The sequence below is a fragment of the Protopterus annectens genome, chromosome 2.part2 (genome assembly GCF_019279795.1).
Source record: "Protopterus annectens isolate FY-2018-M chromosome 2.part2, PAN1.0, whole genome shotgun sequence".
In the NCBI taxonomy this organism is placed as follows: domain Eukaryota; kingdom Metazoa; phylum Chordata; order Ceratodontiformes; family Protopteridae; genus Protopterus; species Protopterus annectens.
Genome location: NC_056730.1, coordinates 113,853,781 through 113,870,176, shown reverse-complemented (window position 1 = coordinate 113,870,176; position 16,396 = coordinate 113,853,781). Strand labels below are relative to the sequence as shown.

The window sequence follows — 16,396 nt, the reverse complement described above, 5'->3', positions numbered from 1 at the left end:
GGTTGGGAATCAGGAAGTGAAGATGTTGACTGGAAGGCATCCTGGTATGCTTCTAGTACTGGAGGGACTAGAGAAGGGGCTGTTGTGTCCATTTCTAGAAGGCTACAGTATCTCTTTTGTACAAACGATATTTGCTTTGATTACCATTCAAAGTGCCTCATCACATTCTGAATAGTTTCTCCAAAAGGACTTCCTCAATGGGAGAATCTGGAGAAAAGAAGTCCCCTTCATCAGAAGAGAGCTGTGCTGGAGAATGCATATGTTAAGAATAATCCAGAGAATGGTCACAGTTTGCATCTTGTTCCTCCTCAGAGGAGGAAGATCTAGGATATGCATTTGTGGTGTGGCCTGTGGGAACTGGGTCACAAAAGGAAGCGGCTTCAGGGTCATGATAGTTTTAAATAAGCCCTGGGAGAAACTGAGTCATTCTTTTTTCCTTAGAAGCTGTAGGGGAGGTCACATGCCTATTTTTTTGCCTATTCTTTTTTATTTTCTTTTAGGTGTGATGTCCACTCAAATAAGTCTCAGAGGTTTGGAACTTTGGCATACTGCAGATACCTGGAACCAATTGCTAGATTAGGGTTTGAGGTACTCCATGTGGTCCCTGTGAAATAAGGCATGATTCATCCTAGGTATCCACAGTTTGCAAAACCTCAGGATCCATACTGCCCTCCAACAATGTCTCAGTAGCAGAGTGGGTTCTGCAACCTCAGCGGGTACACCTGACTTAAAAACGTTAGACTGAAAATCATCTTGGGGTGTCTTGAGTTTCTTTGCCAGAAGGACAACATAGGATGCTTGGGATTTTGCAGTCTTTGCTTGAGACAGGCATTTTAGATGCAGTGTTTCAAAGCACATGCTCAAGGAAAGCTTAAGTGTTTGGAACAAATGACTGGCAGACAGAGCAGATTTAAGTGTTTGGAACAAACGACTGGTAGACAGAGCAGATTTTGTAGTCATGTTCTGGGCCTAAACAAAAAAGACACTTAGTGTGCAGGTCTGTGTATGGAATCTGCCTACTGCACTTGCACTTACCCCACATAGCTGACATCAAACAAAAATTTTTAACACAGTACCAATTACAAAAAAGGTTCCCCAATGGGGCATTTAGCTGAAAAACGAATAAGCAAAGCAATGGTACCAATGACTCAATGCAGATCAGTCTGATGGATGTACGACCTATGTTTTGGCTGGTAGCGAGATACTCTGAGGTACTCCAGGGTGCATGCAGTTATATATTCCAACGCATATGAGTTGAAGCCACACATTTATTGTACGTCCTCAGGAAGGTAAAGCTTTGGTAGTCTGCAGGGACATCAGTGGATGAAAAATTAAAGTTATGTCCTCACCATAACTATGCATTTGTGTTGCCCATTTCCATTTCTCTGCAACGACTAGGTATCGGATCCAACCTCAGATCTGATTTGGCCTCATACACCAGACTCCTGGGTCCAACTCACAAGCTCATCCCTCCACCCATAATGTCTCAGCCAACTAGCTGTACCTCAGATTGAATTTGCTGCCTTACAGGCCCTAAACATAATTATAAAAAGGAAGAGAGAACTGGGCTCACACCTGGAACAAAGGGTTCTACAATATCCATTAGAGCACTACAGAATATGAAAGGAAAGAGGAAGGGAAGTTGAGGAATAATGAAAATGGACAACACAGATACATAGTTATGGTCAGTATGTAACCTTAATATCTGATGATGTCCTTTTCATTTGTTCCTCAATGACTAGGACAGAGTCCTAGCTACCTGAACCTTGGGTGGCCCTAATGAAAGGATATTCTGGAGTACTGCAGAACCAAAAGCAGTAGCCATGGAGCTAGCAGAATGTGCTTTAGGAGGTTTTGGTAGGGAGAGGTCTCGCTGAGTGTAAACAAAGGAAATGCAATCAGTAATCCATTTGGCCAGGGCAGTTTTACAAACTAATCTGTTCGGGTAGAAGGTGACAAAAAGGTGTTCCGACTTCCTGAACTCCTTTGTTCTGTGGAGATAAAAATGTAGTTGCCTATGTACATCTAAAAGGTGTAGCATGTACTCTCCTTTGTTAGCAAAATTATGAAAGACAACAGGCAAATTAATGGCTTGATTAATATTTGCTTTGGATGCTACCTTAGACAAAAAGGATGGATTTGTTCATAAGATGACCCCATCATTGTGAAAAATAATGTAAGGAAATTTGGAAGATAGAGCCTGGAGTTCAGAAACTTGTCTCACAGACGTAATGGTTGCCAAAAAAGCTGCTTTCCAAGACAAAAATTTTGAATCAGACTTGACTGCTGATTCAAAGGACTGTTGAGTTAATCCCTGCAGTATGAGTGTTAAATCCCAAGCAGGTGACTAAGTCTTTCAATGGAGGTCTAAGTAAAGTGCCTTTTAGAAAGGCCTTGCGCAACTTTGAAGAAGCTCATGACTAAGCATTATCTCCACAATGAAAATTTGATAAAGCTGCTAACTGTATGAAAGTGGAAAAACTAGCACCTTCTTGAAAACTTTTTAAAAATTCTAGAACTGCATATATAGGAGCAGTGAAAGGATCTAGTTCCCTCTGAAGAGTCCAAAATAAGAATCTCTTCCATTTACTGTTACAGATTTTTCTTGTAGAAGCTTTCTGGAAGGATAATATCTGATGTATGGGGAAGAAAAGCCTGGGGTGTCTAGCTATTAATGGAACTGGAGAAACTATGTGGTCAGTTTGAGTCTTGGAATAACTGGGATGCAAGAAAAAATCTGGACTGGGGTCCAGTATCCATGGAAGATACCGAAGATGAGGCCACTGGAAGGGGAGCCACACTTGAGGAGGCCAAAAGGGAGCAATAAGGATAACTGAGCTCTTCAACTGAAGTACTTTCTGTAAGAATTTTGGAATTAGAGGTAATGGGGGATAAGCATAAAGCAGACTGGATGGCCAAACGTGGACTACAGCATCTCTCTGTGACCTCCCACCCAGAGGGGATTAGGGCAAAGAACCTACTGCACTTGCTGTTGACGGAAGAGGCAAAAAGGCCACAGCAAGACTGCCCAACAGTGGGGAATTCGCTCTGCCACTGACTGTTACAGAGACCTCTCATAAGGTATCAAAAGTGATCTGCTGAGTCTGTCTGCTAAAATGCCAGACTTCCCCTGTACGGGCATGACTACTAGAGAGTGGTTGAAAGAGATCGCCACACTCTCATTTCCTCTCAACAAAGGGAGTAAGAATGGGTTCTCCCTTGTTTACTGATGTACCAAACCACAGTCATGTTGTCAGTTTGTACTGCAATAGTCCCTACTGGAAGAACGTCGCAATCCTAGTAGGACCACTCATCTCTAGGATACTGACATGCAAATGAGTCTCTTCGGGAGACCACGTGCCTTGGACCGTCTGACCCAAAATGATTCACCCCTCCCACCCCAGTAGGGAGGCATCCATGGTCACAGTGGCTACTAGAGTGGACATAATAAAGGGATGGCCTAGGAAAACGTTTTCAACTGAAGTCACCAACGAAGATGATCCTTGCAGACACAAGTGAGTTTGACTAGAAAGGACAGAGCAGAGAATGATGCAGAATTGACCACCAAACAGCCAGAGTCCACTGAAGAATGCACATATAAAAGTGGGCCATAGGGACTAAGGTTAAGGACACTGCCATTGACCCTACAGCTTGAAGGACTAGTCTGGCCGGGGGAGAAGGGTGAACAAAAATTTGCTGCACCTGAAACCTGATCATGTCTACACAATGTGTTCAACTGGGCACCTAAGAACCCCAGGCTCTGAACAGGTTGTAGCTGAGATTCACAGATATTGACTGATGTCTAGTGATTGACATATTTGGAGCAAGTAGTTCCTGGACTGCTCCAGAAGATGCTTGGTTGGTGCTTGGTTGGTGTGGTGAGTCCATGTCCGCAGTTGTCTAGATAAAGAAACACTTGGAATCCCAGCAGTCTCAGGTGAGCTGCTACCACTGCAATACACTTGGTAAACACCTTGTGGAGGGGCAGTGGTGAGACCAAAGGGCAAGGTTCTGAAATGAAAGTGACTGGCCCTCAGCCGAAAGTGGAGAAATCTTTGGGATCACCTGTTCATCCTGATGTGATAGTATACATCCTAAACATTGAATGAGCGCATCCGATCGTCCTTGCATAAAAATAGTAGCATGGACTGAACCATGACGGTTCAGAACTTTGACTTCTTCACAAATTGATTCAGTTTGCTTAGATCCAAAATTGGTCTCAGGTCCACAGTCTTCTTTGGTACTAAAAAGAACCTGAGAAAGTTTTGGGACTCCTGGATGACTTTTGTCTAGCAGCTTTTGAATTTCTTGGCTTCTCTCTGACTGGGTGGTACATCAGGAAGCATTCTTGTTTTGGTTGATGAATCTGGCAAAATGGTATGAAATAACCTATGGATATGATGTTTTAGTACCCAAGAATCTTGTTATTGAAGCCTAGGCATCTGGGTGCAAAGACAAGTGCCCTCCCAACTGCCTCCAGAGGTGAACAGTTGGGCAACCCTTCAGGAGTGCTGAGAGGGTTTATCCTAAAATGAATCCCAGAAACCCTAGTTTTGCTGGACTCTTCTGCCACAAGGACGGTGTCTTCCATTTGAACTCCCCCCTCTACCTCTGGAGGAGTTATCTACGTGTGAATCATGGAAAGGACCCTGGGACTTACAGAATCATATTTTCTTGCCTCCTCTTTGATTCCTGGAAAAGGATTGTTAGGGGTACAAAAGTGTACCCCTATGGCAGACAGGGCCTTTCCATTCTGTTCATTCCAGGAAAGCATTTCCTTTGCAATAGGGCCAAACAAAGATGTTCCATCAAAAGGAGCACTGATGAAAGAAGACATGAAAGGCTCTGCAAAGTCATATAGGTGCATCCAGGCATGTCTCCTAATGGCTATGCCTGAACCAGCTGCCTGTAAGGTACCCTCTGCAGCATAGGATACTAACCTCATGGATGCAATGGAGCTAGAGTGGCCAGCTGTGAAGAGGACTTCTTGTATTCCTCTACGGACATGGACTCAGACAAAGATTTGGAAAGTCAAATCCAGCTGTAGTTTTGTGACGTGCCCTAAGTAATTCAGGGACCTCAAGGCAAAGCTTGCCGAAGCAAAAATGTGCTTTCCAAACCTGTCCAACGCCCTGGACTCTCTATTAGGAGGACGGATTAAGGAGCTCTATCCCGTTAGCTCCTTCTTAGTGGCTACTGCCATATCCACATCATCAACAGGGACTTCTCTGCTCTGCTGGGGACAAATTTGTCTCCTAGTGACTGCCAAGTCTTTGGAATAGGCTGCCAATTCATGTGAAGCATAGCACCTCTATGACACTGTTCAAAAGGAACCTGGACAAGTGGATGGTGCACCAAAAATTCATACCGGGGATAGCACCCACAACCCTCCTGGACATGTGCAGTAATTACTAAATATAATCCTGGGTACTGGCTACAGTATCTATGGTATTACATTGGGATAAAACGGCTAGGTTTGAAATGATCTCTGTTTCGATAGCCTACTAAACTCTTATGACATAATCTTTCCTTTGGCAGTGCCGAAAATTTAGCTGGGTGATGGGAGATGGGTTCTACAATACCCAGTTCCTTTCATGCCTGGCGAGACATTAAATCAAAAGCTCATCTGCCAGGGGATTTACCCAAAACATAGATGTATATACCCAAATGCTTACAGAAAAGCTGACTCTTCTGGGGATGGGGAATCTGAGGACCAACCACCTTTTTGCTTAAAAATCTCTAGGAGGTCTCCAAAGGTAAAATCATCCTGTGGAGATCTGGGGGGACCCACCCCCTTCATCGAAGTCAGTATCTTCAGTGAGAGGTTAAATAGGGAAATCTATGTGTCTCCTTTTGCACATATTCTTTCAGGGAACCTTTTCAATGAGATGGTCTGGAGAGGTATCCGAGGAGGGGGGGGGGGTGGAGGAGTTCCTTGATGGGAACTGTCTGGATGCTAGATAGTTCCAGCAGTCCCTGAGGAGTAGGCCTGAGAGGATCAAAGCTCGGACTCGAAGGAGGAATGGGTGTAGGATCCAAGGAAGGGAGAGTAGTCATATCTCTCAGTCAAAAGAACACCCTCTTCCCTACCGTGAAGGCAGAAGGGTAGGGGGATTCAGTGGCTTTGAGATCTATGGAGGAGGGATTCGGACCAAAGTTGCCCAACGCCAAAGCTCCAAGGGGAAAGGATGGCTCCAACAACATTGGAGTGGAACCTAGTCCCCCCCCCCCCAATCTGGCACAGACACTACTACTCCAAGACTCATCCTGATCCAATGGAATTGAAGTGGACTCTAGTCAGGGAAACTGTCGGAGTCAAAGATCTAGTAGTCTTTGGATCAGATGCCAACACTCTTGGGACTTTTGAATCAGATGGCTCTGAAACCTTAGGTTGGATCAGAGAAGGAGAGGCATGCGAGACAAAGCTGGGATAACCCCATATGGATCTGAGCTCTGAGGAACTTCCTCATTATCCTATCCATGTCAGCTTCTGGAAGACGTCTGGAGGACCTAATGAAAGAGGTGGTGGATTGGGGCCTCTAGTCTCTGTTCGGGGTCCCCTAGAGAAAAGGGGAATGCAGCCGACGAGAAACAGTGTCTAGAGTGAACCCGGGTCAGTGGGTTTGAGGAGAGTTAGCTTGAAGAACAGATCCCAAGGGCATGGGATCAGAGTGCTTCCTCTCAGGATCCAAAGAAGTTGGATCCGATGTTTTTAGACTCTGGAGGCTCTGAAGAAGAAAAGGTAGAGGTAGCAGCCTTTGGAGAGTGGGTGGGGACCCGCTTATGTGCATCCTTCACCTACAAAGAGGATTTGTTAGGTTTACTGGGGGTTTGAGCCCCTGCAGAAGAAGAAGAAGGTGGCAGCAACCCTTTAAGAATCAGCTTATTCCTTCTATCACCAAGTGCCTTGCAATTAAAAGCAGCACAAATGCAGCAGTCAGCATTAAGGTGTGACACTCCGAGACAAGAGTCACACTCCCTAAGGCCATCAGAGTTAGATTCTATGCCCACGGGAAGTGCACTTTCTGAAGAAAATAATGGCAAAAATGGATTAAAGGCAGAAAATGGAAAGTAAGAAGAAAAAAGCTTTTTTAGTTTTTTTTTTTTTTTTTTAATGCCAACTACCAGCAATGGTAGAAGAGAATATTTTCTAGAAGGTAGAAAAAAAATTAGTAAGGAGTACAGTCAAACACCAACAATGGTAGAGAAAAATCTAGAAAAAGCTAGAACAAGAGACAGGAAAAAAAACTATAGGTAAAGATACCTGAAAAATAACAATCAAGAGTGGAAGCTTGAAAAATTTAAAAGCAAACAACTACTTTCAATAAGTAGAAAAATTCCCTGTAGCATTATGGTGACTTATTATTATTAGATGTGAAGTACAGTTAGCTGACTGGGGCATTATGGGTAGAGGAAGGACCTTGTGAGTTGGATCTGAGAGTCTAGTGTATGTGGTCGAATCGGATCAGATACCCAGTTGTTGAGGAACCAATAAAAGGGACAATATCAAATCCCATATGTTAAGAATACTGCAGCACTGATTTAATTTGGGACATCTATTAAACCAGGTCTTGCACATTAGCAGGAGAAAAGGCAGCTACTTCAAAACTGGCCTCTAGCGGAATGTATTCTAATACAGCCTGAGACTTTCTTCCCATGATAACAGCAAAATGCAATGATGCAGCCTCTTGTAAAGATTTTTTTTGTCATCAGGCTTACACTACTTCCCTTTTGCAAAAGAAACAAATAGCTGGTCAGCTTTCCTGAACACTTTTATTCTATGTAAGAAAAATGTAAGCAGTCTGTGCTCATCCAAGGTCACAGGGTCCTTCTTCTGAATTATGTGGTTTAGTGAAAAAAATACTGGAAGCTGAATGGTTTAACTTAATAGCCATTCAGTAGCCTCCTTAAGCACAAAAGAAGGGCTGGTTCATAAGAAACATCTCTTTGCACATTAACCCTTGCAGTTTTGAAACATGCCTGTCACTAGGAACAGCATCTTCCAGAAAAAATGAAATGGGTAAGATGCTGCTGGTTCACAGGAAGGTAGCGTCAGCTTCTATAACATGAAATTAATGTCCCACGAAGGAGTCATTTGTCTTGTGTGGCCTAAGGTGAAAGACTCCCATAAGGAGCTGCTTAACTGAAGGTATAGAATACAGAAGGGGTTCCAAAGGCAAGCAAGAAGCAGAAGCATGAACGTTTACAGATGTGCAAGCCTGATTTGCAAAGGTTTGATAGGTATTCACAAGGACCAATGTCACATCAGTCTTTTTGGGGTCAAAGTCCCTGGAGTGACACCATAGATGAGTTTTAGTGATCACAAACAGGTAACCTGTAAATGCTTCATCTCTCGGGCCCATGCTTACACTTATCAAGGGTATCAGAATTCGTCAGACATTTAGGATGCATGGCTAGGCTTAAAAAGGCCCTTATGGTCGTTGGCCTAGTAAACACCTATGAACCTAGGAGATGAACCTTTTCCACTTTGCTAAGTAGTGATTCTTTTACATTTTTTGCTAGGTAGGCCTGTGTAAAGTTCCCAAAAAGAGAAGGCTTGTCCAAAGAAGTTATTCGGTTTAATTTTCAGCTGGGGTGCCTTCTGTGGAGAGTGTACATGTCTTTACTGCATTTGCGTGGGTTTCCTCTGGGTACTCCGGTTTCCTCCCACATTCCAAAGACATACATCTGGAGCATTTCTCCCCGGGCTTCAGCTGAAAATAGGCTCTGTCCTAGTCGGACTTTCCCAGTCAGCACATGTTAAATAAAAATATCTACAGAAAATTCAAGGCTATTGAAAATTTTAATACAACTTGTAGAAAATTTAACACATGCACACACATGACCCAAGGGCATGATAACGTGCTTGGCACTCCCAAGCACAGAATCTTACAAAAAAAAAAAAAAAGACACCAAATTTTGACTGTACGGATTTATAAAGCCAGACAAAGGACCTACCAATGTGGGTCCTCACCGATAGGTTAAAACAAATAAATTATAAATTTAAGCCTATCAAATTAAATTCTTAAAGACGTGTCTAACCACAACCACTACGATTAACATCATACAAACTTGAACATTTATATTAACCTGAATCCAAGGCTCAGATACTTCTTTGTATGCTGGCGGTATCTGCTGCACCCCATAATGAGTTAAGTTAAAGCCACCATCCTGTTGCCTCCTTGGTGTTCCAGAAACAGACTGGTGATGCTGGCTGTTTGGTTGCTGGATAGGCCTTATTGCAGATTGACCATCTACAGGACTTGGTAGTTCATGGCTGTTGATTACAGACAAACCATTTAGTTGCTATTTTCAATACAAGAACACAATAAATATCACGTATAAAAGACACACATGCACACAGAGAATATAAATCCTGGTTAAGGTATCTGCTACATTTCCTGTAATGAAATATTCCCAAACAGATGACTGCAAAATTTGTTAACTTGATAAAACTCGCATCATATCATCAAGAGTACATGAAAGTGACATTACTGGAAAATTCTAGATTCACAAGTGGGAAAGATAATACACCATCTGTTTTTAGGTAAGAAAAATGACTCAGTGATACTACAACCTAAATCCTTCAGACTTGATTGTAACCATAACCATAATAGAGTTTTAAGGTACACTTTTAAATGAAGTTTGAAAAAAAAAAAAAATCAGAAACTGAGTTAGGACCAGGCAAAGGAAAGCACTTCTTCAATGAACAATACTCCCCTTTCGGAAAAATGGATCAAATTTCATAATACTGTCTTTCAGTAATGTACATCTAAATCCAGGAAAAGTAAACAGAATATTAAAAGAAGACATGCAACAGAAACAGTACAGTCTGCACCAGAAGCCATACAAAGAAAATAAAAATACTCAATACATAACAGCTAGGGTGCCTTCCTTGCGAAGTGTGCCTGTCCTGCTTATGTTTGTGTTTGTTTTCTTTGGATGATCTGGTTTCCCCCCACATTCCACAGACCTGCCATAAGTTGGAAGGAGTATAACTGAATTCTTTTTATTAAACATACTGTCTACTGCTTTGTTTAATAAAAAGTTTAATTTTATTCCATGTGATCTCTGTACATTTATTTTAGTTGGTGGTGATGATGCAAATATATATAGCGTCTATACTCATCTCTAATACTCCTGGTTTCAGTTCCGTCCTAAAAACCTTTCAAGGCCAGTACAACAGCTGTCATCTAATTACAGTTAGTGCTGTGCTTGCTTTTCTTCTGGGAAGGAAGAGTCTATTTCCCACATCCAGGTACACTCCTTGGAAAACTCTGGTGGTCTCCTACTTCAGGCTGTCTTTTAAGAAATTGAAAAAATCCCACACAGGTTAAAATGGTCATAGTTAAAGCCAATGATATGCCCAATACCCCCCATCAATGAGGCTTGAGTGAAGCAGTAAGTGAAGTGAGAGAAAACCTTAATGCTTCTTGAGCTCAGTGAGATGAACACTAGGACTTGGCATTTGGTAAACACTATTGAGTGCAGTGGATAGACCAAAACTGAAAAACCTGGAAGTGTCTTACCCACTGCAAATATGAGAAAATTCCTATAATCCCCGTGGACTAAGATCGGTATTCAAGTCCAGGGTGACTAACAGGGTACCCTGGAAAAATAAAAAAAGTGGGTTCTGACAGTGAAATGCTTCAAATTTCTTGATTTTCAGAAACATGTTAATTTGGACAGGTCCAGAGCTGGCCTTCAAAGACTATTCTTCCTAAGGACCACAAAGTTTTGAGTGCAATGCCTTCCCTCTTCCACAAAGGGAATTATTTTCACTGTTCCACACAAACTCAGCTGCTGGCGGACCTCTAAGACTAAGGTGGCTTGGTCTAGAGGTACTGAGAATATCTGTATGAATGGACAGAGAACTGAACTACAATTTGAATCCCTGGGAAATTAAGTTTCGTAATAACCTTTTGACGTCAGACTGAAACTGCCGTCCCTGAAGTGGGCTAACTTGCTGCCCAAGAGGAAGGAAGACAGGAAAGAAGGGGACGGAGTGGGAGATAGGGAACAGTCAGTACTGGACAAGAGGATCCTGCGAGGGACAGGGCTTTTAATCCCCCCGTGCCTTGCTGCTTTCCTTGTTCTCTGCCATGAAGCAATGCCCGTTTCTTCTCAAAGGTTGTCCTCTGTTTATATTACTTAATTTAAATTTGCTTCCTGTAAAAAGTACAGTTGGGTAAAATCTTACCTTAACAGCAGATGTCTTTCTCTTCACTGTTGGCAGTATTCTACATAGGAGGGATCACCCAACTAGAGCAGCCCAATACTTGGCAGTTTCACTCTCAGGTCTCAGACTACCTCCTCACTAACAACCGCCTTTCCAATACTCAGCATGGTTTCCGACCAAACCATAGCACCACCACTGCCTTACTCTCCTTTACTAACACTATCCTTCAGCATAAAAACAATGGCTATTTCTCCTCTGCTACTTTCCTAGACCTATCTAAAGCATGACATGGTCCCACACAAACAACTCATCTCTGTCTTCAATAACCTATCCTTCTCTCAATCAGTCACCAACTGGTTTCAGAGTTACCTGTCTGACCGCCAACAATCCATTGTATGGCAGAATGACATATCTCCCCAACTGCCTGTCTCTATAGGTGTTCACCAAGGATCCATCCTTGGACCCCTACTCTTCTCTATTTTCACCAATACTCTAGCCTCTGCCACCAAACATGGCACAGTCATACAATATGCAGATGACTCAACCATCATCTGCTCAGCCCAGTCCCTACCCAAACTGCAAAAAGTCATACAGGAAGCCTTTTCCTCTGTTGAAACTTGGTTATCCAATGCCCAATTAATACTCAACCCAAACAAAACTAAACTACTCATCTTCCAACCCACCAAAAATACTCAAAACAACTCTCACTTTAACATCACAGCAAAAGACAACACCACTATACACCCAACAGAACACACCAAATTGCTAGGAGTGGAAATAGACAATAAACTAAAATTTGACATTCACATATCCATGACCATAAAAAAAGTCCACAAAAAACTAGGAGCATTATACAGAAATAAGCAACTTCTCCCCAAAACAGCAAAGATTTCAGTAGCAAATTCTCACCTTATCTCCACCCTACTTTATGCCTCTCCAATATATACCAACCTAAGGCAATGTAATCTAAACAAGCTAGAGACTTGCAACAACAAAATCGCCAAATTCGCCACAGGGGCATCCTGCCGTAGTCACCACTGTCTCTCACTTGCTGAAATGGGCTGGCTTGAGCTCCCTCACCTCCTTCAATGGTATCAACTCACACTCGCCCACAAACTAGTAAACCATCCACTAAATGTCCCATCCCTCCAGAATCTACTCTAACCCTATCGCACCACCAGACCACCAAGATCCAGCAACAAAAATCACTTGCAGATCACTAAAGCCAATAACTCTGCTGGTGAAGCACTATTCTCTTGCGCCATAGCCAAATTATGGAACTCCCTCCCACCCACAATTATCTCCGTACCATCATGCACCCACTTCAAAACTTTACTAAAAGCGCAACTAAAACATGCTGGCTATGCCCTTGCAACTCCCACTCGAATATCACCCACCCCATCCAACCACTACCTTTCTTTCCATCCCACTAACTACCTTGATTATAGCAAGCTCGGATGCTCATAAGCCTACTACTTATTATACAGCAGGAACTTCTTATTGTAACAATTGTTAATGTATGTTATGTACTACGCAGACAAAGATTCTAGTTGTCTACTGATGTACTATGTTCTTCATCTGTAACTATGTTTGTAATTAATTGCTATGTTAATCAAATTGTTAATCGCTATGTAAATCCAATGTAACTACTGTCTGTATATTTTAACTGTGGAGCTTTTCTCCCTGGGCCTCCACTGAAAATGGACCTACATCCAGTCGGACACTCCCGGTCAACAAATGTAAATAAATAAACAAATGCACCGTATGTCACATTTATGCTCCCTGACCAGAACGTAAGGTATAAAAGTGACATACAGATGCAATTATCCAGAAATGAATTGCTCCAGAAGAGGAGAGTCCCCATAGGACAAATGAGTCGACGCACCTTCAGAGAGAAAAATGTAGAACAAACAAGAGCGGGTTGGAGGAAGGGAGCGAATACTGCAACAACGAAGAGAAGGACATCTACTGTTATGGTAAAATTTTACACAGCTGTACTATGTCCTTCTATATCATTGTTGCATTATTCTACATAGAAGGCAGAGTAAAAAAGCTCAAGAAACAGAATGGGAGGTGGAAGGCTGAAAAACAGCCTCCAGCAAACCCCCCATAAAATGGTTTTAGCAAAATCTGCACTAGTCCTAGAAACTATATCCAAATTATAATGCTTTGCAACAGTATGGACGAAAGAACAAGTAGCAGCCTGAAGGATGGAATTGGTGTCCAATGCCTTGAAGAAGGCATCAGAAGAAACAACAGTCCTAGTGGAATGAGCTGTAACAAGTAGACAGAGATTTTCCATGAAACAACAACAAAAGGAAATGGCCTTAGGCATCCAGGAGGAAATGGTTTGCTTTGAAACAGCTAAATCCAAAGACCTGGGATGAAAGGAAACAAAAAGCTGATCAGACTTAAGAACAGTCCTAGTTTTACCAAAACAGTAATGGAACTGTGTGCACAAATCCAAGGTATGCAGGACCCTCTCATTAGCCGACAGAGGAGAAGGGAAAAAGGAAGGAAATTGTATCTTCTGATTCAAGGACAACTCATTTACTACCTTGAGCATAAAAGAAGAATTGGTACAAAGGGACACCCTATCCCTGTGAAAAACAAAAAAGGAGGAATGGCCATAAGGGCCTGAAGCTCAGAAACCCTCAGAGGAGAAGTAAGAGCCAGCAACAAAAACAGTCTTCCAGGTACAATGCTGCAAAGAAGTCGAATCTGCAGGCTCAAAAGGAGCCTGAGTCAAATTTTCCAAAACAAAATTAAGGTCCCATGGAGGAGGAATATGTTTTTTTTAGAAGCCTAATATCCAAGATGCATTTAAGAAATTGCTTGACCTCAAAATGAGAAGTCAAAGGAGGATTGAATGGCAGGAAAGCAGACACGACTGACAAATGGGCCTTCTTCACAGAAGAATAGGCCAAGCCAGACTATAGCAAATTACACAAATAAGAGAGAACCAGAGGGACCCTGTCCTGAAAAAGGGTCCTGGTTACGAACATGGCACCAGACCAAAAATCTTTTCTATTCAGACATGTAAGATTTTCTGGGTGAGGTTTCCTTGCCTCCTGCAAAACCCTGAGCCTGTCCTCAGAAAAGAAGTCCCTGAAAGGGACCAAAGCCCCATCATCCACAGTGTCAGCTGCAGAGTGGACAAGTGGGGATGGATGAGAGACCTCTTGTCCTATGTGAGGAGATCCAACCAGTGAGGTAACTTGCAATGACTGCCACTGGTTAGATGCATTAGCAAAAATGGAGTCACTAGCAAGCATTATGGGGAGTCCAGCTGAATATTCTGCAGGACCCTTGGAAGTAGAGGACAAGGAGGGAAAGCATAAAGAAACATCCCTTTCCAAGGAAAGGACATCAGTCTTCCATGCCAGATGGTATGGCAGATGGTATGATGATAGATAAGGAAAATCTGAATGCCTTGGAGCCTGCAGAAGACCATCACTGAAGCTAGGGAGTTTGTCAATACTTCGAGGCAGTACAGAGGCCAAAGGGAAAATCAGAGAACTGAAAATGAGAGGAAAATACAGAGAAATCTTCCTGAAAACTGGGTGAATAGGATATGAAGGTGAACAGCTTTCAAATCCAAGGACACCAGAAAAGCCTGGGATAATAAAAAGAAGAAACAAAGAGTTTGAAGGGTAAGCATCTGAAAACAAGGGACCTTGAAAAGGTGCTGGGACGGGAGAGATCCAAAATAGGTCTCCAAGTACCCTCCTTTCGAGGAAACAGGAACATCTTGGAATAAAACCCCCCTTTCCCCACTTGGGAAGGGGGACAGGCTGAATGGTTCCCTGGCTCAGCGGGGATCCTAGAACCACCAGGAAATGAAGAAGTTGCTCTAGAGGAGGCTAAGGAATCACGGAAAAAGGAAGGAGAGATTTCCATACTATGAAGTAACCCAGATGGATGACAGAAAGAACCCAAGAGTCTGAAGTGATGAGATGCCAATTTGGAAGACAAAGGCAGAGCCAAAGGGACAAAGGAACCTGGTCTAAAAGAAGGGTGGGGGGGGGGGGGTTGACCTGTCAAAGACAAGCAGGCTTATCACATAAAGGAGGCTTCTGGGACAGAAATCTGAGAAACCTTACCAGAGGGGGCCCGCCTCCCACTCTTCCTACCCTTAGAAGCCTGGCAAGGTTGCCTGTGAATAAAAGCAGACATAGAAGGATAATTTTTCTGGAACATAGGAACAGGAGAGACACAAATATGTTTAAAGGTCTTGCAAGGCTTTGCCTTTCTCTTAAAGAGACTTAACATGTCAGCAGCAACAGTCACAAAAAGATGCGTGCTTTCCCAAGCAGCATCCAACAACTTGGCATTAATGTCCTAGAGACTGCAGATGAAGCCAAAAATAATGTCTCACAACAGACCCAAAAGCTGCAGCCCTAGACTTGGTGTCAGCAGCATCACAACTACATTTAACAAAGTGGCGAGCTACTTGACAAGCAGAACCTAAAAAAGATGAGGCAGAGGATATACCTTCAGAATCAGGGAGGTCAGAGATAACCTGACAACCTTGAGCAATCAAGTCCACAGCACACCTGGTCATGTGGGTCTGGTAATTAATAGCCCTAAAGGCCAAAGTAGAAGCAGTGTAAACTTTCTTACCAATCCTCTCCATTGCCCTATTACCTTTATCAGAAGGCAAAAGTTTAGGTTGTTTGTCAGAAGACAGGCACACCACAACAGGATCAGCAGGACATATAAATAAAAAAGGTCCAAGGAGGAGCGGGTAATGAAACCACTTGAGGAAGCTTTAGGGCCATTAAGGTAGAAAACAAGCCCTGATTAAATTGTTGACATTCCCCTTTGAGGATCCTTAGGATGGACTGAAACATGCTTCAGTTTTTGTCTTTTCTTGGAAGAGACGTCAGACGTAACAAATACCTGAGGTTCCGACCTTTGGCAAGACTTGATAAGAAAACCCAGAACTTCCTTCCTGACCAATATCTGCAGAATCCCTCTAGGACCCCCACCCCACGAGATAATCAACCGTGGTTTCCCCTCGACATCCAGAGCAGATGCCTGCAAAGTCTCAGTGGATGTGCGAAAAGATGGACTCATGCCGATCTCTGAAGGGGGTCATGGCATAGGAATCCAACGTAGATGCAAAACAACCTACCCAGCTATTACCTGATTCTACAGGGATTTCTGGTGGAGGCTGGACAGCTAAAGAATCTGGTCGAGAATCTTTGGTATTCT

General features: G+C 42.9%; 1 protein-coding gene across 1 annotated transcript in view; it reads right to left on the bottom strand.

Moving 5' to 3' along the window:
- Nucleotides 1-16,396, bottom strand: part of MAP3K1 (mitogen-activated protein kinase kinase kinase 1) — an 886,724-nt gene that overhangs the window by 422,103 nt on the left and 448,225 nt on the right. The window contains exon 9 of the mRNA XM_044063789.1: nt 9,091-9,277. Coding sequence (XP_043919724.1) covers nt 9,091-9,277 — 187 coding nt within the window. The remainder of the gene's footprint in view (nt 1-9,090; nt 9,278-16,396) is intronic.